The following is a 24,911-nucleotide window of genomic DNA, read 5'->3' as shown; positions in this document are numbered from 1 at the left end:
CCATATTCAGTAAATCTTAGAATACTTCACTTTCATACGTCTGTATGAATATTAACAATTTTATCTATGTACACAGAATAACGTTTATAGGTAGTCTTTTAATTTTTCGACGGACCTTTAAATCAAAACCTTATTCGTTTCAACAGTCCTTCTAATAACATAAAGAAAAATATAATTTTTTTTATAAAATCATTCATCTCATTTTTGTCATGGAATAAAGATACAGATTCTGATACTTCATACAGTTTGTTACACGATAGGACATACATTCCGTCAGCACGATTATTCGTGCTATCATTTTGATTCTGAAATGAATATATGTGTATGTATATATACGTTTGTACATGTACTCTTTTCTGACTACTTACGGCTAGTTTGAAACTGGAAAGTATTTTAATTTTTTTTTGTATCCTTCCTACTTGTTTCTATCGATTCGAATCGAACTGATGAGTCGAACGCAAGTACAAAATGAAACAAATATTTTAGAGTAAAAGAGACGCGAAGCATTATACTTCGATATTCCCTAGGAATATTTTGACATGTTGTTAATAATAGATCAACTACATATATCACAAAAGTATTGGATTCACATAAATCATAAACCAATGTATTGGCAAAATTTTCCTGATATGCAACACACTTTGACGCCATCTAGTGTTCTACTTCATTTGCTTGATATCTTTCTTTGTTACTAGTCACCTAGCTCGATCTGATAACCGATGTGGAGTCTTTTTCTGAAACCGTAATAGTTTCTTACCTGATTATAACACGTCGGACGGATTTTCGAAGTAATGCATTAAGGGGGCATTCTGACTTTTCAGCTAATATCATGATCTTATTCTAAACAGTGAAAGAAATTCACGGGTTAATGATTCCACTACTTATTGACTTAAATTATAATTTGTCCAATTTAAAAAAATATAGTTCAGCAAATTTTAAACTGCAAAGATCCGAGAACAGCCCCTTAAGATAGACAAAATTTGTACACGCCAATGTGTTAGTAAATTCCTTTGCCATATGATTATTGGAATGGTAACTTAAAAGTATGAAGGGTCCAAAAGCATATCCAGTGTAAGTTGAACGTTCCGATTTTTCTAATACTCATATAACATTGCACTTTCTTAACATTGAATAAATATAAACGAAATAAAGGCAGTCACTCATGTTATTAGCGCACGATAGGCTCTGTGAATAAATATTCTTTATTTTTTTTTTATTTTTTTTTTTGTTGATTGCATTTTTACATTATAAAAACTGTTGTACAAAGTACTATTTTGTGTTACATGTAAACACAAAATGCGAAGGCGACGGAGATGGAGTGTATTAGGGTATTACGAAAAAAGTTTGAGATTAAGAGTTTATGCTTGAAAATCGTGACTCCGTTTTTAAGGACTTACACGGATGCGCTCTAGGCCCTCCATATATTTGACGTCACATGTTGAGTATTTATCATAAGTCGTGGCATCACCTGCTGCTGATTCGCATTCGCAGCAGAGCTGGTGACGATAGTAGTAAACGAAGGTTTCTGAGCGCATGTTCTCATATGCGTTGGCCAATGAGACTGTTGACAAGGATAGTCGCAGTACGCCGTGTTCCAACAACAGTAAAACACTGCTTCACGACCACACATTGCACACCATTGTTTGCGTTTAATATCTTCGATACAACGCAATTTCTCTTCCTCAGCTTCTTTGCGAGTTTCTTCAATAGCTCGTAGCCTTTCGGCTTCCAAACTTGCTTTCATTTCCCTTAGTATTCGATCTGAAACATGAAATTTTCGTTTATATGTAAACATATAACAAATCAAAACAGTCGGATACAGGCACGTGAAAAAGCCTATTTTAATGTCTAAGTATGAATGTACACGATGTAGAGTTTAATTTACATATTTATTCTTTTAGAATATATTATGGCATATATACCGGTGTTGTGCTTTAGTTCAGCTAATTGTTGTTGATGTTGCCATCTCATACGTTCTATTTGCAATCGTAGAAAATGAACAGTTGCCTGATGATTCTCAGACGTTGTACTCTCACTATTTTGATTTCCTCGAGCTGCTTCTTTATACGCCTCCTCCATTAACTGAGCCATTTTCCTGGCCAAATCTTGAGCACCGTGATACAAGCGAGCACTTACTGGCCCTGCTTCCGGAGGAAGCATTTGATACTCCGTACCATTTTCTGTCTGATGTGCAGGCATATTATAAACTATAGAGTCAATCGAATTTGACAACAAACTTGCCGACGAGTGTGGAATAAGCTGCGGGCAAGCACGAGTCTTAGGAAGTGATTTTCGAGCTTTGCTTTCCTTTTTTTGATGCGAGATTTGCACCGGATCCGATTGTCTCTGTTGAATCGTTGAAACATCATCGATTCTTTCCTTCTCGGATATCGATGAGCTACCAATAGATTTTTTCGCAGTAGCATCGAGAGTACCATTATTCATAACAAAAAGTAACGCAGATGACAATACAGCGTTTTGTTTAGATATTTGAGCAGTTTCAGCTTCATTAGCTCGAGCTTTGTTACCGGGCGATATCGAAACGGACGACGACGATAAAACATCGCTATCAGAATGCTTTGAAGAACCCTTCAACGACATTGCGTCGATTTGCTTAACTAAAATCTGACTTTCCTCACTTCCAGAAGACTTCAAAGCTTTCTCGGCATTTACTTTATCAACCATTCTGGTTTTCGGTTTATAAACTTTCCCTACCGGCTTCGACACCTTCAAATTACTTTTTTGCAACGAGTTTGTAAAACACTGATTCGTTTCGCTTTTATTGGCGTGAGCTTTTAACAGAGAAGATTCTTTTTTGATCACGTGAACCTCGTCTGTCGAGTGTTTACCAACGTCTTTTGGTTCTTCTTTCAGTAAGCTTTCTAATAATATCGTACTATCGTTCGCTAACTTTCCAGCATTATTATTTTGTTCCGTTATTACAGCATTCGATTTACTCGAATCGACCTTTCTCAACGCATCCTTTTCATTTCCATTGTTTGGATTGACTACAATCTTGCTTGAGCCAGGTTTCGAATCCTCCTCGTTCGTCGTTGTCGAATTTGCTAACGTGCTTTTGTCTATGCTTGTGTCCTCTTCTTTCACTATCGACTCGTTTGAATTCATAGATGTATTGGAACCGTTGCTTGAAACTGAGATCAATTCAACTTCACTGGATCGTTCGGGGTCTTGTACTTTAGGCAGTTTATCGTCGACTTTGTTACTTTCGGGGCTTGGATCACATTCCGTCGATGTCTTGTTCTCGGTGTCAGAATTGTCAGTTTTTTCCGAATCACTCTGCGACTTTGTTACCTTTCCATGTAGCCGTTTCTTAAGGAACGGTTTCTTCTTGGGAGTTAGAAACTCCGATGGCGGATAATTGTTCGAACGAAGAGGATCGTAATTCGGTAACATTAATTTAATTTGCATGGGATCGTGTGGATTATATTGCACTTTGGGAGGCGCAAACTTGAACTGGCCGAACACGAGTTCAAGCTTCCGGCAGTGCCGAGTGATTTCTCGAACACATTCTTCCATGTCTAATTTTCTCTTACGCGGCAACGGAACGGGCGGGTCTTCGGAATACAAGTATAAATCTCGCGGTGGTACCCAAGCACGATCGTGTTCCCCGAAGAAACGTACGTCTACGAAACCTTGTGAGTTTATGCGAGGCATAGCTTTCGCCGGCCAAAAGGGGAAACCTTTCAGTTTGGCCCACACTAGAGGATGTGGACGACGACAAGGTTCAATAAACCATGACGGCTGTGGTCTTGGTAGGTTTCTTCCATGAGCATAGCAATCGGGACAAGCCTCAATTTCGGAAACCTCCTGACGAGCCAATTTAATCATCTGCTTTGCTGCATTCGTCAATTTCGATGTATCCGTGTACACGCCGCCACCTAAGCAATATCATGTCTTAAAATCAATTGTTCAAGTTACCAACTATGATTTTTTGTTTGGTTTGATTTAACTTAATTTACAATATACATTACATACATGTATTAAATACAATACAATTATGTTGTATCCATTTAGCGTCAGCCATGAATGCGTCTGTACTGCCGTACAGCTTGGCACGCACGTTTGATTCTAAAAGGCTTAAATCCATCGGTTTCACCACATAATCCATGTAGTTTGGAGCATCCGAAAGTTCTACTGGTTTCCAAAATGGCTCCGACTGTAACAAAGATGTTCGAGTATAATGCCACCAAGCAACAAGACATGAACAGAAATAAGAGACCGATACGCACACCAGGATACTCTCTCATTCTCTCAACTACATGTTTTAATAATAAACACAACTGATCCACCGACAATTGTGCCATTGCTGTGGAACGTGTCTCTGCATTTTCTGCTCGCAAAATAGCTGCACATTCCCCGCATATCCAATTTTGGATAGATGTGGACTGCATTCCTATACATTTGCGATGCCATGACCGAGGACACGCGCTACAATGGGCTTCTACAGATTCTTTGTGACAACGCCAACAAAATCTATCATTCGTATTTCTTTTCTTTCGTTTACTTCTCAAGTTGTTTTCTTCGGAGGGTGACTCCGCCTCTTGGACACTGCAATGTTAATTAAGTTCTTATCTCTGCATAGCTCTCATCTTGACAAAAAGTTCTCTAAAATAGTATTAGCTTATCTAAAATAATTAAGTATTTAATTTTAGCAAATTGAATGCATTAAATAATATTAAAACATATATGAGTAACATGTTAAAGAGAAGCATCGAAAGAAGAATTTATTTGCACTCACATTAAATTCCGTTGTTTTCTTTTTAAATTATTTGCACTTTTGATTGTAGGTGTTTCTTTTGTGCTTGAATTCTTATTAATTCTAGGATTGTTTTTTGACACAGGAGTAAGTACATCTGACTTTTCTATATTCTGAACACACTCTACTTTATCTATGTTACATTTAATTTCTTCCTTATTCCTTTCTAAAATAATCACCTCTTCCTCGTTTTCCATCTTCTCTGCATCACAGTCTGTAGCTTCATTTTTCTTTTTAATGATACCTTTAGTATCTGCATCTGTGATGCTCTTTTTATCTTTTATTTGTGTGTTCACAGATTTAGAATTTTCTATCTTAGATGTAATCGGACATTGTTGCTGCAAAGAATTTGTAAATGTTCCTTCAGCCTTTGTGGATGTCATTTTCATTCATTGCATGTGTTTACTTCAATTGGGATTCATTTGACATCTAAACAGAGAATGGAGTAGTTAGAAACTGTATAAATGTAGGGAAATTTATGTTTTACATTATACAACTGAATTTACGACTATTTTTTCAATTTTATTTTTGAGCAAAAATAAAGTGGACAAATGATACAATTAAAAGTCTTCTATGTATTTGTGTACAATAAGTAATAAAATTAAGAAATTTAAATATAAAAAAAATGTGTATTAACTTTATGAAGCATCTTGAACAATAAGAGTGCTAGCATCTGAATTAAGCATTTATAGATGTTCATGTGTATTAGAATATATTAGTAACTTTTAATGATGACGTAGTGGCACCACAAAAGAATGTTGCGATTGGTGTCTATCTAATCGGCCTCGATGCAACATAGCTGTAAATAATTCAATGCATTAAAAAATGTGCAATATGTAAGCCCATTAAATACGTTTTTGCTAAAATCAATCCAAAACATTCTGATTAATAATAGTATGATTTAGAATACAGTAATAGTAGCTTAAAAGTGTTTTAGTGTATATTTTGTACTCCAATAAACAGACAAAACAATTACCATTTATGGATTTTGTATATGAGTGTGTGTCTTGGAGCAGCAAAGGGACTTGACTGGTTTACAGTTTATCAGATGCTTCCTAGAGGTCAAATAAACCACTTGTAATGTAAATTCTAAACAACATGGATAAGCAACATATATCACTTACTAACACGGCATTACATCAAACAGCACGAGCAATCCTTCCCCCTCTGACATGCCCGCCTTCCATCTGCTAGTGTCTCCATCTCTCAATAATATTTAAAACTAATAAAATCACGTGGCTTCTTATACATATGTATAGGCTATTAAAAACAAAAGTAGTTAATCATTTTGATAAATATTTGTTTTTTTATTATGTAAATACACTTTACATACCCATTACGTAATGATATTATTCATACGCAATATATATTTATATAAAAAAAATATATATATATACGCGTACATATAAATTGCATATATGCATATTTCAGTAATTACTTCTTTATCTGTTTACATAAGTATACATAAAACAATGTATAAACATACATATTTCAAAGAAATTATCAGTTTTCGATGATAATATCCTCAACCATTTTCATTCAAAGAGGTTATCTTCTGAACAAAGCATAAATGCATTTTATTCTTTGTATATTCCACACCGATAGAAATCCCTCCGAGATAAAATCCCATAGAAAATGTATTCTGAATCAGTACCTCTCAACTCGATATTCACCTGATATTCACTACAATGTGTGTATGTAATTCAAAAAATTTCGAATATTTCCACTATTTTCATCTGTGTATGTTTTGTGATACGAAATATATGATCGAAATATAAATTATTAATTATCCATACATTTACATAGTAACAGGTACCATAATGATTTTGAATAAAAACACTGAATACAACAAAACCACAGATAAAATTATTATGTACATATTTTTATGTATTGCGTTATGAGTTAGTCTTAAAAATTTATATTATTATGTACATACATAGATAATAAAGTGCTGCTCTCTAGATGTGTTCTTTACATAGGTCGACGGTTCTTTACATGCCCACACTGATCACTAGTACATATATGTACAATCCAGTAAATGGTACAACCTATCTATACATACAACTAAGCATATATGGATCATATACTGATGTAAATACACATGCATATGTGTATTATAAGTTCGTTCATAGTGATCTCGTGACTAACCAAGCCGTCCAGCGCGTCGTTTTGTTTTGATCCTGTTTATTCCTGACGCGATCAAATTTTCGCAAAATGTGTCATTAAAAATTATGTTAACTGAGTTCTCAATCATTGATGGTTTCATTTGTGGCTATTGTTTAATAAACAGTGAATAATGAGTTCAAATAAAAATGAAATTACGATCAAACGTGCGGCGGATGAAGGTGATAGGATTAAACATCAACGTACTTCGTTGGCTGTCAATTTAAGTTGTTCGTCAAACTTAACAGATTCTGGAAATGGGTCACTCAAGCAAATAAACATCGAATGTAACGATAATCCATCTTCACCTGCTCTCATTTCTAATACTACCCAAAGAAACAAAAGATACCGAAATCGAAGTTTTAGAGATAGGCAAGTGTCTGTGAACAATACTTCCAGTTCAGTTCATCATGATATACTTTCAAATCAAGTGAGTGTGGTTTTGGAAAGAATAGAAAACGATGCTGAATGTTTAGATAAAAGTTGTGAAATATTAAAGCAAGTTATTTTGACAAAGACCAAACAAATGTTTGATATGCAGAACGAACTGTCTGTTAAAACTGAAGCGATTCTAAGCAAAAGCTTAAACCAACGCATTGATACGACTCCAAAGGATAAGCACAGGAATAAAAACCTGACAAAACAAAGAAAACAATTTACTTTTAATAAAAGACGATTGTTTGAAAACAAATTGAATATTAAAGTACATAGCAATGTTAATGTACCAGTTCAAAGCAATCAAAATCTTGATATTTCAAATTTATCTACAAATATATCCTCGGCACCAATTCTTGCTGATGAAAGAGAAGAAAACAAAACTAATTGCACTGTTGCATCGAAAGATAAATATCCTTCGAATTTAAATGTTTCAGATGATAGTATATTTGCAGCAGTGCCTATTGGTTGTTCCACAATGATACATGATGAGACATCAGATAAAGATCAAGAACCACATAGCAATATTAATGAAATAGGTTCTCATTATGTGACAAATAAAGATGCAATACCTATGGATATAACAAATATCCAGCAAGTGCGTGTATTATGTAATAATGGAAACTCTTTGATTACTAAACAGGGTAGCAAATCACAATTTAGCTATCAAAGAATTTCTGTCGAAGAACATAGTGCGAAAACAACACAATCTTCTTTAGCTGTAAACACATCTACTAATGGTTTAGATAAAGATAACAGACACAAGAGAAGCATCTGCTCAACAATTTTAGGAGAAGCAGAGCAGAATACAAATATAATTAGTACTTCACTACAAATGAATACATCTTTAGATGTTTCAAATAAATTATGTTCACGAGGAAGCAATATTTCTAGAGAAATGTTGAAATTGAATAGTACAGTAAATAAAAACAATGACACGAAAAAAGAAGTTGATGGCGTCAATATAGTTGAAATGGAAAGTTCCAAACATCAAGAAACAAAAAATAATGAACCATGTAGAGATCCGTCTAATGTTATTGCTTTAAAAGATAAAATAATCATAAATGAAGTTCAAGGTAGTCAAAGCTATGTTGAAGCTACTCCTTATCCAACATGTCGTTCTGTTTTGTTGAAGACACAATTGCAACAAAATATGTAAGTACAGACACGTCTAGTTTTATAGACTATGCTCTGCATTTAAATTATGTTAATATTGTGTTTAATATTTCTATTTTGTAGGAAACAAAATACATCTAAAGAATATAGAAAATCATGTTCTGAACAAGAGACGAGAAGAAGTAAATCTATAATCTTAGATAATTCGTCTTTAAATTCCTATTCAAAACCGCAAAAATCAATAATTATAAACGAATCAACTGATGATAGTGAATTATCAAAAATTCAAGTTGCAAAAAATTTTGAAATGCCTCCACCTACAAGAAAGAGTAAGAAAAGATTATTGCCTTTACGCGAATCTTCACAATTATTAACATTTTCTCCAATGGAAAATGAAAATTTACTACCTGGACATTTAGGGTTAAAGAACAGATGTAAAAAAAGAAAAAAACAACATGAAAATAATAAACTTACTGCAGTGGATAAACACAGAAATGTAGAACACATCAATGGAGGAGGCAGTGATCGATTAGAATTAGGAAATAATTCTGTTACTTGTGATACAAAGGTACGGCAGAAAAAACCTAGGAAAGTTATGAGCAAAAAGATTATTGTTAAACAACTTGCTGGTAATGATGATATTCTAAGGAGATTAAAGGAAAATAGCACTAATGTGACACAAAGCTGTATTTCAAACAGGAATTCGTTGAACGATTTTCAGTCTTTAAACAAACAATCTTCTACACGCTCAAGAATGAAAAAAGCGCAAAGAATAAATATAGTCATGACCGGTTTATGCAACGAGTAAGAGACTTTTTTTTATTTAAAATTTGTTATATAGCTATTTGTTAAATATTATATCTCTTTTTTATCTAGTGATAAAAATATCGTTAAAAGCGTGGTCAAATCTCTGGGTCATGCAAAAATTGAATCAAACGTTACGAAACGAACAACGCACGTTGTAACCACGGGTGTGCGAACAATAAACTTGCTACACGGAATCATACGTGGTTGTTGGCTTGTAAGCCTTGAATGGGTTTTGAAGTCGTTAGAAAATAGTGCATGGTTAAATCCAGAGGAATACGAGATGACGCACTTTTCAAAAGCAGTATTAGTATGTATACATATAGTAAACAGATAATATTATGTACAGAAGATATAATATATAAAATTTACTATTTTTAGGAAAACCGTAAAGATAGACAATTATTCGGAACTGCATACGTTCCTGAACTGTTCGCCGCTTGCGGACAGTTATACATTGGGAAAGGTACAACGCCTCCGTATAATGTATTGAAAGATCTTATAAAAACTGCAGGTGGTCATATTACTGAACGTCCAGAAGCAGCAAAAATTATAATTGATGCAAAGGGTTTAAAAGAAACTTGGGTACTAGATTGTATCACAACAGGTGAACTGCAACCATTTGATCAGTATCGGCGATCTTAAACATTAAGATACTTCGATTTAAGAGTAAAAGTAAAATATAGATGAAATATTTTGTTAAATTATTTACACATTTACTTAACTTCGTAGATATAATATAATTGTATCTAATAGAAATAATTTTCTACTTTTGTATGTGTATATGAAATTAAATACCATCGTACATTGTTGTGAATCATTTTCGTCTATTGTTTAAAAAAGAAAAGTAATCAATGCTCCAATAACAAGTAAGATATAAACAAGTTGTTGATTCAAAAGATGATTCATTAGTTTCATATGAAGATAAAATACCTTTCTTAGTAGGTAACATACCTATTGTCATTGGATATGAAGTGAACACATTTTGTACACATGTAGCTTTGGATTTTCATGAAACTTTATAGGCTTGCAGAGTTTGATGCCTCGATTAAAACACGATTTTAATCTGCTGTACAATGACTGCTATTTTCAGTATTATATTTTGTGTTCAATGCAGATATGTATGTACTTAAGTATTGGTTATTAACAAATACCTGTTAACATCTGCTTGCAGGTGAATAATATTGAAGATATAATATTAGTAGATTTACATTAAATTCATAAAATAAGCTATATACATATATCGATCCAAGTTCCAGTACAATAGCATAATTACCGCACCATTTGAATTTTGGCGGTTCATGTACAGTCGTTCACCGAAAGTGCATTCCGTGAACGGATTGTTCGAAGCATTTGTAATATTGTAACTTGCGTATTCTAGCAAATTTTGCATATTCCAGCAAAAGAATTATGGAATATAATTTAAGATATTTCATAAATAATAAGTTATTTTTAAGTTGGACAATTAAAAGCATTTTAGAAAATATGCTGTTATGTATATACTCTTTATATGTATAATCAATTTTCAACATTTCAACTAAAAAATATTATCAGTTTCATGTTGATATTTGTAACATCGCTTGAGTTACCATTATTTTTATAAAAAATTCGTACTAAACTTTTGATCCTTATATACATAAAAAGTTAAAACAATATCAAAGAATTAAAAATATGTTTTTAATCGAAGTATTTCATAGAAATCCAAACATTTGTATAAAGTGTGATCACTTTAATAACTATACAATTTATCAGATAACTTCGTTTTTTATTGTAACGTTGTTTCATGCACAATTTTTAAGAAATTGTATTTTCTACGCTTGATGAAATCATTTAACTGCTGAGTAGTCGTGATGCACATATAAAAGTAATCTGAATTGTACATAGAATTAAATCTCACTCCAGCGAAATCTGATTGATTTAAAATCACGTTATCTTTTGTCGCAATCATAGCATTCAGGTTAGGTTATGCCAACTCGTGTACACAAGCTTGTAAGTAAGCAACAGTATTCGCGTACGATGTGTCAAATCGACGAGCTGGCTAACATGTGTCTTTGTATTTATCTAACAGTAATGTTCTAATATAAACATCTCACAAGCATGGATTACTATAACATTAAGTAAGTAGAAAATTATTGATTTTTCGTTAGTTTTAAAAACAACTGCCTTACTATTACGTGAATATGTAATTCTTTGTAAGTGATAATGTCCCATGACACGTATTGAAAGCAATTAGTATTTCAGTATATTATCGTAATTGTAATTAGCACACTTAGGAGAAATATATATTTTGACATCGTGCACGTTTGTCAGCTACATAAATATTCGGACGTTAATATAATTTGACATAAAATATTATGCTATAGCATAGTTTCTTAACAGTGTTAAAAAAAGTATCGGCTGTTTTTGCAATTGTACAGCGATAGTTCTTGCACAATCTATGTTTGGACTTCAGATTATTTTCTAGATAAAATTTTAATCATAGCACTGATATGTCATAGAGGTATACATTGATTTTTATAAGGATTTTATCCTCCAAAATACGTGATCAATATTGTGATCGTAAAATTACGACGGTTCAGTAATTGGGAAAAATAGTTATATACCGATGGAATTACATCGAAAACGAAACATAAGTTTGCAAAAGAATACGCAATAAAAGAAAGTGAGTGGTGTAATAGTGTTATTTTTACCAACAGAACCAACTTGTAATGGATCAATGAAAGTGTGAAACAACCAAAATAAACAGTCAAATCTAAGAACCATAAAGTGCAATGATTAATCTTTTAAGATGTAAAAGTATTTTGTCAGTAGACAAAATATCAGGACTTCGGAATAAATTATGAAAAAATTGTTGTGAAACTGTAAAGATATCTTAAGATCAAATCTTCTACATTCTGTTTTAAATTGTATCAAAATCTTATTATAGAAATTGAATAAAAGCAATATAAAATTACTTTTAATGTGTAAACATTAATAAATCAAATTTTATTATTTCATTTCTGTTAGTAATTATTTAAGTGTTAAGTTGGAAATTCTTTTTAAACTTGCCAATTTGTTAAGGATCTCTTCTAAGATTATTTCTTTGAAATTTCAGCACTAGTGAATATGAGAATCTCCAATCTACTCCAAGCACGGACAAGTGCATACCAATACCAAGGCATAATGCAACCATAATAACTGATGTCTACGCAGGCATACCTGAGAACTTATTGCTAAATTTCATTGGATTTGTGGTAATAATTAATTAAATAAAGTGTAGTTGAAATTTAACTACATGATGGTACTTTTTGCTTTTGTAGATACTTGTTATTTTGTTTGGTTTGTTACGCAAGAAGGCATGGAATTATGGACGTCTTGCGCTACTCAGCAAAACAGATGAAAGATGGATGGAGTTATTTTATGGGGATAACGATAGTAGAGACACGGATGTATTATGCATAGAAAATTCTGTTAATTCACAGCTTTCTCAAGTAGATAGAGGCTTTCTATCATGGATTGTTACAGCATTCAAAGTGACGTAAGTATAACGCGGTATTTCAAATACACAGAGATTTTACCGTATTTTTAAATCTTACAAATATATTTTGATACTGATTTTAGTGATGAAGAATTATTAAAGCGAGCTGGGCCCGATGGCTTACTGTATATATCGTTTGAGCGTCACTTAATTGCTTTAACCAGTTTGATGGTTGTTGTAGCCTTATGTGTAGCATTACCAATTAATTTTCACGGTAACATGCAAGGGGATGGTGCAACATTTGGTCATACAACATTATCAAACTTAAATCCAAAATCTTCATGGATTTGGGTGCACTCGATACTCATTTTGACTTATTTACCAGTAGGTGGTTTCATTATGAAGCGTTTTTTGAAAAAGGTACGATGTAACATGATACTGAGTATACAGAAATAATATTATTTAATTTTTAATAGTCGTTAGTTATTAATCTTTGTTTATATCATAAATATAAACAATCAAATAATGAAAATTATATCGTACATAGGTGCGAGATGCTAAACACGGTGCTGAGCTGGCAGCGAGAACACTATTAATAACAGAAATACCAAAGCATCAGTGCAAAGAAGAAACCCTTATCGAATACTTTAAGTATGTTCAGTTTTACCTGAAAAGGAATACAAAATTTATTATCGCATATAAAAGCATATATCGTACAAATTCGATATATTCTGTTACTATATTTTACAGAGATGCATTTCCTACGCTATCTGTTGAAGATGTGAAATTGGCTTACGACATTAGACGTCTTTCAGCATTGAATGCAGAAAAAGATTGTGCTGAACAGGCACGTTTATATTGTGAAAATTATGCAAGAAAGAGAGAGCCTTTGACTATGTATCCATATCCATGTGGCCAAGTAATTGGTTGTTGCTGTAAATATGTATGTCACTTATAAATCCAGTAAATTTTTCATCGGAAATGCGTGAAGATAAACGTAATATTGATTTTATAGAAAATTGAGGCCCATAAGTTTTATATGAACGAAGAAATTAGATTAACCGCGTTAGTTGAAGAGGAGAAAAGGTTGTCATTGGAGAGACCTTTGGGTATTGCCTTTGTAACTTTAGGTTTGTTATTACTTTCGACTCTTTACATTGATAGGCACTTTGTTTAAAAAAATAGCAAAACGTATTACTTTATGTTGTCAAAATGATCAGTTCATAAACAATCACTTTTTTCAATAAAACAACAAGAATAATAACGTTCGTAATTACATCTCAAAGGTACACCTGGCGCGGCTAAAACGATGCGTAAACGCTTACGCTCTTCGCCTAGCATAAAATGGGTTGTAGATTATGCACCAACACCGTCTGATATCGTTTGGGAACACTTGAGTATACCAAGATCATGTTGGTATCTAAACGCTGTTTTAATCAATTTCGCTCTGGGTATTGTACTATTTTTTCTTACTACACCAGCTGTAAGTAATATTCAGTCAATGTATCAGTAATATAAAATCTCTCTAATTTATATTGAAAGCTGATTTGAACATGTTAGCATTATATACAATGTAACAATGTTGGTTTCAGGTAATAGTGTCTTCTCTAAATAAATTACCGGTTACGGGAGAGATTATGAACCTAAGTCCAGTAGTGTCATATTTTCTTCCCACTGTACTACTAATTAGCGTTGCTGCATTAATGCCAGTATTAGTGGCAAGAAGTGAATCATTAGTTAGACACTGGACTAGGAGCAGTCTAAATCGGGCAGTAATGACGAAAACATTACTTTTGTTATTGCTGATGGTTCTCATATTACCCAGTCTAGGACTGACTAGTGCCCAAGCATTTTTAGAATGGACCGTGAATTCGGCGAATGACACAGACAGATGGGATTGTTTATTTTTGCCAGATCAGGTACCTACCATTGCATCGACCTTATCAACAATTTAACGCACCTGAACGTCCTATCAAATAAATCGGTTTCTAAATAAATTGGTTTCCAATTGTAAACCAATTGCTTTATTACAGGGCGCTCTATTTGTAAACTACGTGATTACCGCAGCCTTACTTGGATGTGGTTTGGAATTGGTCAGATTCGCAGAATTAGCAATGTACACTATCAGACTCTGTTTAGCTAGAAGTAGAGCAGAAAGAATACATGTTAGGAAGGCAGTGTTATGGGAATTTCCTCTGGGTGCTCACTATGCCTGGTTGGTCCTAGTTTTTACTATGACTACGGTGTACAGTTTAGCCTGTCCATTAATTACTCCCTTTGGACTATTATATCTAGTAGTCAAACATTTGGTATGTTCAACTCCTTCCTGTTAAAATTCATTAACCGGCAGCAGAAAACTGCACCGTTACTAAATAAGCGTATTATTGTCCGATGTTGGACAGGTGGACAGACATAACTTGTGCTTCGTATACGGACCAAGCGTTGGCGGAGGTCAGTTAGCGGGGGCGGCGGCAAGTGCCACCGGAGCTGCTCCCATTTTAGGTCAAGCCGCGTTGCTAGCTCTGGGTCTACTAAGGAGAGGCTTAGCGCCGTTGGCCGCTGTACAACTTAGCGGTCTTGCTGCAAGTATTTTGGGCCTTGTTACCGGAGCCACTTTACCATCAAGAAAATCCAAGGTACCGCCAACAATTATTGTCTCTTGTATGCGTGTTTGCTTGCTGATATTAAGGCGCTACGAAACATCATTGAATGTATTTGTTTTGCAGACACAAGCTGTAAAAAGAGATCTATCGGGTGGACAAAATTTCGTTGCACCTGTGCTACGCGACAAACAGCTTTCTCCGGAGGAAATTGTATCTGCCAGGTCGAGTTCAGAGCAGAACATGCCTAGTTTAACAGTCGTTAGTAATACTCCGGCACAAGAGAGTCCAAAGCTTTATCAAGATTATGGTAAAGAATTATCGGCATGATTATGCTTTTTTTCATTTCATTACAATGAACATATAGCTGGTGCAATAACGTCATTCGATATAATCGCAATGAAACATGATTATATGCTGCGACTAATTATTGAAATTCCTTGTTTTGTGATATATTGAATACGTAAGTGTGCACGACGATAAGTGTATTCGTAAAGAAAATTGAATCTCTTGTCGCGTGGACGTACATGGAAAGTGTACGATCCTCGGTATGCCATATTTCGTTTACAAAGGAATGAAAAGATTGAAACTAGATTTATACATGATGTCCCACAATATGTGAGACCTACCTCGGGAATAGATTTTACACATGAAAACAATTAAAACAGTTTACATAATCATATGTAATCGAATAGAACGTATGTTTATATGAACTTCTTTTTATTGTTTTTACGTGTAGAATGTATTTCTGAAGTAGATCCCATATGCTACGGGACACTCCGTATTGGTTGAGAGTCAAGTATTATCCAATTGGTCATAATAATAACAACGGTAACAATGATGGTTGATGGTATTATTTATCTAAATTTTCTGTAATTTACCATACATGCTTTCGTAAAAAGCTATTACTTCGTCATTGCACGAAATGCCTTTTTTGATATTAACTATTTGTTTATTCAATTCTAAGTATGTATATTTCAAATAAGTCAAACTTTACTATATTAATAATCGCTAATGAACAAAATTTGGGTTCATTGTTGGATTACGTATAACCATTTTCTTTAGAGCAGATCTTTAACAATTTCAGTTGCTTATTATGATGAAAAATACTTTAAATAAATAGCAACAAGTATTATACCACAATATGCGAGGCATATAGAGAAAAAAGGAACAAAAAATCGCAATTGTACAAATAAACAGAAATACAACCAATATGAAAACATTACATGTATTTGTGTCCACTTGTCTAAAAGAACTTTTTACTATACTTTTAAGTTAATATAATCGTACTAAGCGTGTACTAAAGTCTGTTAAGTTGCATAAATAGTATTTTTTCGCTTATATTACAGAAAATTGTCTTTAAGTGCATCAAAGTTTCATCTTACATTTCGATCAATGACACACCTGCATACTATGTATAATTTCAAATACATAGAAACGCTATTGACAATTTTATATCACCATGGCTCTACGCGGTATTCACAGTTAAACAATGTTCTAAGAAACTATTAATCTATTTTTATTATACATTATCGAGTTTTAATACGACAAAAGAACAAATACGATTTAAATGAAACTTTTGAACGAAATTCAATCGCTCATATAGAAAAGGGATAATTTACTGTTATCATTGCATAATATTAGATATTGATTTTGTTTAATCGACGTCTTAATGCTAAATACCATTAAAAGTAACATATTTTACGTGATACAAATGTTTTAAAATGTACAAGGCAGTGTGAAGATATACAATTGCTTCAACGGTGGAGATTGTTACTCGACCAATGCAAATTGTCCACAGAAGGAATAAAGATTTAAACGAGAATAGAACAATTTAAAAACGGTCTATCTAATTGGCATCCGAATAATTATGAAATCAACCATTGGGCCCTTGGGAGTTCATCCGTATTGGAGTTTTAATTAAATTAGGATAAGGCACTGAATTAGTCTGCCACACTTTTTAAAATTAAATACTTTACCGCACATTTAGACAACTGAAATGTATAATTACTGTGAGCAAGTGAATATATGTTAAGCTGTCCACTTGCTGATGAACAGAAGCATTCCATGTCAATCTAATGAGATAAATAATGTTCATGGATATAGTAGACGTTTGCTTAGCTTTCAAAATAATTGCTATGTAAATACGTGTGTAATAAGTATAAATAAAAGTATATACTAGAGATATTCCTCGATTGCTTAAAAACCAGGTATATAATCTTATATCAAAACAGAAGTATACAAATAGATTATAAGTAAATGGATGAATGTATTAAGCAAACAGATTGTCAAGTTGCTTACCACAGATGTACGGTAAAATTATTATTTCACGAGTTAAAATTGTTTTCTGAATAGTATTATTATTTAACCGGCCTATTTGACATGGAATGGATGTCATTGCGTATATAATATTATCTCATGATGTTTTGCACTGTGACTTTCATGGAAGCTATAAATGATTTACAGTACACACTTTACTATTCAAAATCTATCTGGTGAAAAGAAATGATTCATTCGAATAAACTACCACCGATTATGGCTTCCAGTTGACTAGAGGTAAGATTATTTAACTCCTCTACCTGATTCCCTTCTTTTCTCAGACTCAGAGACAATCGATGCAATGTTTTTCTTTTCATACTTTTCGAACCGTAATCACACGGTATAAAGTCGATAGGTTGCATGATCTCTTCGTCATCCTCCTTTTGAGACTCTTCACTTTCTTCGCTGCTGGGATGAACCTACGAGTCACATCACCGTTTAGGAATATTGTTCCATAAAAATACATGTGATACATGAATATAAACGGGGAAGCAACAAAAATTATTGTGCGACTTCAAAGACAAACTTTGTCTCACAGCCAAAGTTGCGTGCATTATAGTGCAAGAAACTACGCGAATCCCCAAAATATAAATGTATGTACAACGGCTCAATTGAAATATTTATAAGTGTTACAAAATGGTTTACTCACCAATACATTTGTAAAATTGCACGAATAAATAAACGATAAATAAATAATTTGTTAACTGCAAATTAGGAGGTTTTTCTTACGACAAATTACATTATGATTTAAAAGAAATCCAAATAGATAATAGCAAATTTGTACACTCACTTGAACGTATAAACTTAAACAGAACATGTTTGTTTGTTTGCTACTACTTCTCACTACTGCCAATGTCAGGGAGAGGATGCTGGGAACAATGAAAAATAATTAAAAAAAAAAAGAATAAAAAAAGGTTAATTATCATTAATCTCTCTTTTTTTTCTTTCGGAAATATTCACTAACAAAAAATAGTACATCTACAGTTATATTATCTGTATAGAGCTGCGCCACATGTATTCTGCAGTCCAGTGTTATAACTTGTTAATCGACATTTATACAGATGAACGCGGTACAGCGTTTAATCGTATTTGGGTCTGTTTAAAATGTAGAACAGAATAAAGTCCGTTACATTAGTGAACATAGTTTACAAATTTCTTTTCATAAATATAAAATGTCAGTTTCTAATTGAAATTCTGTAGAGTGCGTTAACAAAAGAAACGCACGTTGCAGTTCTTGAAGCTAAATATTGGGAAACGAATAGAAACGCTTCTCTATGATGTAAATATTCGAAAATGCGTTTATTTTTTTTTTTACGCAGATTCAATATCGCAAACGAAAAAAAGCCGCCAAACATTCTACTATTCTCCAATAGATAATATTCTAAGTAAAATCTGGTCATGCTCTACCACCACCAACGCAGTTTATCGCTAACGTGCTTTACGTCAAATGTACATGATATAAAGGAACAAAAAAAATGATTTTAGATGGAAAAGCTAGGGATGGGCATCCAAATAGTTGCATTGCACTGCATTGCTTGTTTTTCCTTATAACTTGCCACGACGATACTCTTATTACAGAGTTTCATCTCACCTCTACTATGGAAACTCTTGGCGATGGCTCCCGCGGCACAGCTTTCTCCAATGTCACGAGTGGACTACTGGAGCCTGTAGAAGAATATTCTCTGTCCGTTTCGGTGTCATTATCCGAATAATCTTTCTCGTCCTCTAACGATGATTTCTGCATTTCCATGTTTTCATGTAGCTTGCAAACGAAACCACTCTTTTCGTCACAGTCGGACAAATTTCCTTCTAAATGCACTATTAACATTCAAACAACATTAATGGTTGATAGTACAATGTATATGCGATTGCAAATATTATTACCTTGACAAAAGGCAGCACTGCAGAAGGAGCAATGCGCGGACGTTCTACGTCCACATTCTGCACAATGATGCCAAGGACAACTAAATCTGGAATCCACGTCGTCGATGTCCACACAAGTTTGGTGATATTTCTTGCCACATGTTTTCTGGTCACAGACCACGAAATCTTCTAACTTCTCAATTTCTTGTCCACAGCTCCAACATGCCAAGTGTTTTCTCGTCCTATTCGGACAATTGTTCAATGATTAGATACCACGATCGTTGTGGATACACATCTATCAATTTACCTCTTCTGACGTTTCATTTTATCCACTTTCTCAAACTTCTTTTGTTGCATCGACAGCGTTGTTGCCTGCGATTTTTGTACTTTCAAACCTATAAATCCACTACAATTCGATGCACCGCACAAACAGGGCTTTCGAGTTTCTCCATCGCACGCTAAATTATAATTAAAAGTTAATTCTTCACCGTGTTCTATATCGCATAACGCAAACAGACCTATACGGGTATCTCCATTCACCGTCCACTTCTGAGTCTCGCAATTTGGCGAACATGAATGATCTGCAATTTCAAAAACGACAATAATAAAAAAACATGAGTTCATTCTTTTTATTTCAGGCATTCGAGAAAGACAGAGGGTACTCACTCATAAATCGACTTAAATTCCCTTTTGGCTCAGCATCTATCATTCTATTATTATCTATGGTTAAAAAATAAAAATTCTCGTTCTTTAATTCCTTTTTTCTATGTAGTCTTCGTTTGTACTCAGCTTCGTCTATAACTTCACCTACGTACTCAATGACAAATTGTCCCGCTTTAATGTGTTCTAAACTTCTAAGACCCCATCCCCGGACAGCAGTATGAAATGGTTCCATAGCGGGATATTGTCTTCTAGCAAATGCCTGATTGTTACATTTTGGACCAGCCGGACATATGCCAGGACTACATTCAACTAATAATATTCGATTTAAACAATCTGTTCCAGGTGCACACGGATTTTCCCACTCCGCGTCACAATCGCAAGCGACGATGCTTTCGACTTCTGTCGGTTTTACATTGCCAACTGGTTTATTTACCTGTAAATGTTATATTTTATTACAGATTAAAATCTATGGTATGGTATGAAATAATTGTAAGTTGTATGTAAGGCTATATTGAAAAGAAAACAAGGCTTTACTTTTAATTTAACGTAATGCGGAGGTTTTAATCCTCGGGGGCCATGGTCTTTAGCAGCAGCTCTTTCAATTTTCAAACGCTGGTGGATATCATTAGCTTCCTCTAATGCTTTCCGGTATGTATCGTCTCTATTATTCTTTTTTCCGATTGGTGGTTTTATGTTTGCGTCGCCATCTTGATAAAGAAAAGCTCGTCCCCTAGAAAAAGTAACAGCAAAATAATAAACGATATAATAAATTAATCATTATATTTTATAAGTACCTCGGTTTTTTGATTTTCGAAAATTGCAAAATGCTTACCTATGTACCCAATAATAATTATTTGATCCTAAGAACATCACACAAAATTTACCAGGGCTGTGGGGTATAGCTTCTATATTTTCAGGAATTTCATGTGGATAACAAATGCGGGATGGCCACCAGCGATAATTACCGAGTTTAACCCAAACAACTTCCCCATATAAAGGCAGTCTGCCTGTCTCACAATCTTCACAGATAAATGCACCATCCGGTGCATCTATTCCTAAAGTTATCATTGCTTATAATACATATTACACGTTGATATACATTCATGTATTTACAATATTACTACCGTAAGTATACGCTACTTTTTTACTGCTACCATGTTCCCATTACTTTAAGATACTACGCTACTGTTACAACTATAACCATTATCGTTACAATTATGATTACGTTTGCTATGTGAAAAAATCAATTACCTAGACACTCAAGATGAAACGAAGTTGGACACGTATCGCAACAGATAAGACTTCCACCCCTTGTACATAAAAAGCACCATGCTGCATTTACTGGTGGATGGGGTGCTTGATAATGTTTTGGACACACTATTTGGCTGCCGGTTAAAATGATTGAACCAGCAGGTAAACAAGAGGTAGATGTATGATAAGATGAAGGACACCGCACACATCGTGCTAATTTCTCGTTTGGAGTTCTTGAATGACTATCTTGAGGATTATCCGAACTGCACGTGTGGCACACATGATACGGACAAGTTAATCGGCCTCCTTGCCAATGAGACTAACAAAAAATAAAAATGTTCATAATAGGATGTATATTTTGTAAAAACAAACTGGAAAAAGAATGTCAAAATTTTGTTATTACCTGTGGCCATGATTTTAAACAAGACGAGTGATAATGCTTTCCACAGGCTATAACAGTGCACCTTATTCTGTCACCTTCTCTTTCGTTACATATAAAACAAGCAGGTGCTACACCCGACAAACAATCTATGCATTTAAATAATTCATCTTCTTGCTCATCATTTTTACCTAAAATAACAAAAATACTCAGTGTATTAAATGTAACTGAAATATTCTTAATACGCATGGTAAATGTCATATTAATTTCAGTACCGCCATTTTCATCCTCGTCTACATTGCTCCGTCTAATTTCTTTTATATCGTCGAGGATTTTATCGTCCATTGTACTTTCATCGATGGAATGCTCTGGACTGGATTCGCCAGGTTTTACACAAGATAAATGGAAATATGAATAACAAGGTCCTTTACATCTGGTCAATTTTCCAGTTTTTTCACATATCTGACAAACCTTTTCTTGTTTCATTCCTTTAAAGATATTGTATGGCCTACTCTTTTTAGTTTCTGAAACAATCATCTCCTCTTTCTCAACTTTGATTCTAGACTTTCTAGTGTCCTTTGTATTCAATTCCATGTCTATCGACAAATCTTCTTGATCAGACAAATTGTCTTTAACTTGGGCATTAGAACTCTCTGATGTTACATACGACCGATACTTTTTACGGAAAGAAGCATTCATTGAATTCCAAGTTTTCTTCAAGTATCTTTTTATATCTTGTTCCGATGCATCTGGATATTCATCTTCCAACATATCTCTATTTCGTTCATAGTAAACTTCGAATACACCATCCACATCCTCTTCGGGCTTAAATTCCACTTTCTGTGCAATGGAAACTTCGTCATTGGAATCTCGTTGACTCAAAGGAGACATTGGGGGTGTATCAGAATTAAGTCTCGAATTACTTTTACCATTCTCTGCGAACTTCTGTGCTTTAGATGTCATTCCATCTGTTTTGTATTGTGCCTTTTCTAATTCGTATGCCTGCAATGTGATTACATTCAGTGTTAATAACAATAATTTAAAAAAAGGAAGTTTTATTCTGCCACAATCCCATTCATATGCTTACAGTTTCCTGCTTAACGCGTTTAACGTCGAGTTCACTGGAGTCATGTGAATACTTTCTTTTGTTAGTTTTATCTTTCTCATCCGATGCACTTGATTTCGGCGACCTACTTTTTGTATTGTTCTCCTTTGGTTTAAAAATATTAGCCCTGTTTTCATTGCTCATTGGTTGAACTTCCATAGCTTCTTCTATTGCGCTTTCCCATTTAGATTTAATTCCAGGTTTTACAATAAATGCAGCAGCATACCTTGCATCCCTCTTCTTAACTTCTGCAGTTATTGATTCCGACAGTTTTTTAAAGTCAGCAAAATTAGTGAATGGTATCATCGAATTTGAGGAAACCCAACTGTGGCGTCCTTTATCACCAAAATATCGAACATGAATCATCAAAATCTGGGATTTGGCAGTAGCTAGTCGAACAGATTATTACGATTTATTACAATTGAATTATATCGCTTATGTTACACTTAGTAATTATATATTATAACATTATATAAATAAATAAAATATAAAACATGGAAATGCAAAGAAATATACCTAAGAGGATATCTTTAAGTTTAATACAAACCTACCTTTCAGTCTATGATAAGTCATTAAAATTGGATCTAATGTTATCACACAAGGCCAAAACGGAAAATTACCAACACGAGCCCATGCTAATTGACCTAATATCCAATTGCACTGTATCGGTGTACCAATTATTTTTGGAGCAGCTTCATCCATGGTACTTAAACTAATGGACGAATCACTTGTGTCGTCCATATCATTAGTTGCATTATTTTCGTCCATGCTTTCATTACTGCTATCAGACATATTCTGATATTTTCGAGCCTTCGACATCTTAGAACTCTATAACACATATATACATATAAAATATACATTATATGGATAAAATTGTATGTAAAAAACATAAAATATTACTATATTTGATATCATATTTTATTAAAATAATATTTTATTGTATAATATTATAATCTGTCAAGTTATAATTGATTTTAGAAAAATATAACATGCCTTTGGAGAATCAGCAACCTCATTTTTGGGGGATTTAGGCTTTATTGTTCTACCATAACGACTTCTACCTGATGAAATCGTACTAGATTCGATATTAAAGTCCTTTTTATCATCTTCGCAATTGCTTTTCGTCACGTCCAAATTACTGCCGCAGTCGCCAAATCTTGATTCAGTAATTACGTCCACCTTACTATTCACTCTGTTGATAGAGTTCATAGCTTCCTGACTAATTCAACATTTTCGCTACTCAGGATGGACAATGGATTCGATATTAAAAATCCTTAAACACTTATTCAACAGTGAGAAAGATATAAACTTAAGAACTTGTATATAAAGAGCTCACTCATTGAAAACAATTTCCATTATCGCTGAAAATAGCTGCGATGGCTGATTTTCAAGGGTTACTTTATATCATAGAAAAACGACACGCATCATTGTCTGTTATGCGGTAGTGGTATTCTATTCTGTCTGAGCTTCTCATGTAAACATAGTTTTTGTCACATTAATCATTTAATCGTATTAATATTAAAAAACTGTAAATGTAACTGAACCTCACGGATCTGTGAACAGGAACGAGACGCGTTTCCCGCGATTTTGGGTAATTCTCATAACCACGCTGCATTTAATTTTTCACTATGATAGCAATGTTTGGTGATTTTTGTTTTATCAATTATATTACATTATTGTAATTTTGCACTACAGATTTGTCAATATAAATTTGATTTTACTGCTAAAATTTGTTGTCATTATTTTCGGTTTAATTTTGCACTACAGATTTGCCAATATAAATGCGATTTAACTACTAAAATTTGTTGTCATTATTTTCGGTTTATAAACAGTTTGAAATATAAACTTTTCAAGCAAAATTATGAGTACATTACATATGATGCATATTATCACCTGCATATATCATCGTATTATTATTTATAAAACTATTCACAGTTTATTAAACAGTTTCTGTAATATTTATTTAGGTACACATATTT

General features: G+C 33.6%; 4 protein-coding genes across 16 annotated transcripts; 2 read left to right on the top strand and 2 right to left on the bottom strand.

Moving 5' to 3' along the window:
- Positions 1–78: 78 nt before the first annotated feature.
- On the bottom strand, positions 79–6,835 carry Zmynd8 (Zinc finger MYND-type containing 8). 9 transcript variants are annotated; one of them, XM_076528619.1, is made up of 10 exons: positions 6,451–6,688; positions 5,902–6,037; positions 5,754–5,832; positions 5,415–5,576; positions 4,760–5,206; positions 4,251–4,569; positions 3,997–4,177; positions 1,923–3,899; positions 1,469–1,761; positions 79–734 (listed from the first exon to the last, which is right to left on the bottom strand). In XM_076528619.1, the coding sequence occupies exons 5-10, from the start codon at positions 5,164–5,166 to the stop codon at positions 696–698; spliced, it is 3,216 nt and encodes a 1,071-aa protein (XP_076384734.1). In that variant the 5' UTR covers positions 5,167–5,206; positions 5,415–5,576; positions 5,754–5,832; positions 5,902–6,037; positions 6,451–6,688; the 3' UTR covers positions 79–695. The 9 variants fall into 9 exon arrangements, with proteins under 9 accessions (XP_076384734.1, XP_033331761.2, XP_033331759.2 ...); XM_033475870.2 differs by lacking the exons at positions 79–734; positions 6,451–6,688 and adding an exon at positions 6,714–6,835 and having other exon boundaries at positions 1,185–1,761; XM_033475868.2 differs by lacking the exon at positions 79–734 and having other exon boundaries at positions 1,185–1,761; positions 6,432–6,688.
- An 82-nt stretch (positions 6,836–6,917) lies between these two features.
- Positions 6,918–10,115, top strand: MCPH1 (Microcephalin). Its single transcript, XM_033475878.2, has 4 exons — positions 6,918–8,530; positions 8,615–9,295; positions 9,368–9,605; positions 9,677–10,115. Exons 1-4 carry the CDS (start codon positions 7,074–7,076, stop codon positions 9,938–9,940), a joined length of 2,640 nt encoding a protein of 879 aa, XP_033331769.2. The 5' UTR covers positions 6,918–7,073; the 3' UTR covers positions 9,941–10,115.
- Positions 10,116–11,049: 934 nt separating this feature from the next.
- Positions 11,050–16,577, top strand: Tmem63 (transmembrane protein 63). 3 transcript variants are annotated; one of them, XM_033475879.2, is made up of 12 exons: positions 11,050–11,412; positions 12,390–12,528; positions 12,595–12,812; positions 12,896–13,172; positions 13,300–13,403; positions 13,503–13,695; positions 13,768–13,882; positions 14,039–14,235; positions 14,345–14,671; positions 14,786–15,061; positions 15,155–15,388; positions 15,479–16,577. In XM_033475879.2, exons 1-12 carry the CDS (start codon positions 11,393–11,395, stop codon positions 15,680–15,682), a joined length of 2,304 nt encoding a protein of 767 aa, XP_033331770.2. In that variant the 5' UTR covers positions 11,050–11,392; the 3' UTR covers positions 15,683–16,577. The 3 variants fall into 3 exon arrangements, with proteins under 3 accessions (XP_033331770.2, XP_033331771.2, XP_076384739.1); XM_033475880.2 differs by lacking the exon at positions 11,050–11,412 and adding an exon at positions 11,681–11,957; XM_076528624.1 differs by lacking the exon at positions 11,050–11,412 and adding an exon at positions 12,176–12,296.
- On the bottom strand, positions 16,565–24,796 carry NSD (Nuclear receptor binding SET domain protein). 3 transcript variants are annotated; one of them, XM_033475865.2, is made up of 14 exons: positions 24,269–24,793; positions 23,926–24,168; positions 23,484–23,760; positions 22,915–23,321; positions 22,103–22,829; positions 21,852–22,018; positions 21,449–21,767; positions 21,030–21,252; positions 20,732–20,927; positions 20,201–20,630; positions 19,842–20,115; positions 19,556–19,776; positions 19,263–19,489; positions 16,565–18,090 (listed from the first exon to the last, which is right to left on the bottom strand). In XM_033475865.2, exons 2-14 carry the CDS (start codon positions 24,139–24,141, stop codon positions 17,863–17,865), a joined length of 3,912 nt encoding a protein of 1,303 aa, XP_033331756.2. In that variant the 5' UTR covers positions 24,142–24,168; positions 24,269–24,793; the 3' UTR covers positions 16,565–17,862. The 3 variants fall into 3 exon arrangements, with proteins under 3 accessions (XP_033331756.2, XP_033331755.2, XP_033331758.2); XM_033475867.2 differs by adding an exon at positions 18,462–18,540 and having other exon boundaries at positions 17,950–18,090; positions 23,926–24,796; XM_033475864.2 differs by having other exon boundaries at positions 23,926–24,793.
- Positions 24,797–24,911: the final 115 nt, after the last annotated feature.

The sequence above is a fragment of the Megalopta genalis genome, chromosome 2 (genome assembly GCF_051020955.1).
Source record: "Megalopta genalis isolate 19385.01 chromosome 2, iyMegGena1_principal, whole genome shotgun sequence".
In the NCBI taxonomy this organism is placed as follows: domain Eukaryota; kingdom Metazoa; phylum Arthropoda; class Insecta; order Hymenoptera; family Halictidae; genus Megalopta; species Megalopta genalis.
The sequence above is the reverse complement of the archived record's forward strand: the minus strand, read 5'-3'. Positions and strand labels throughout refer to the sequence as shown.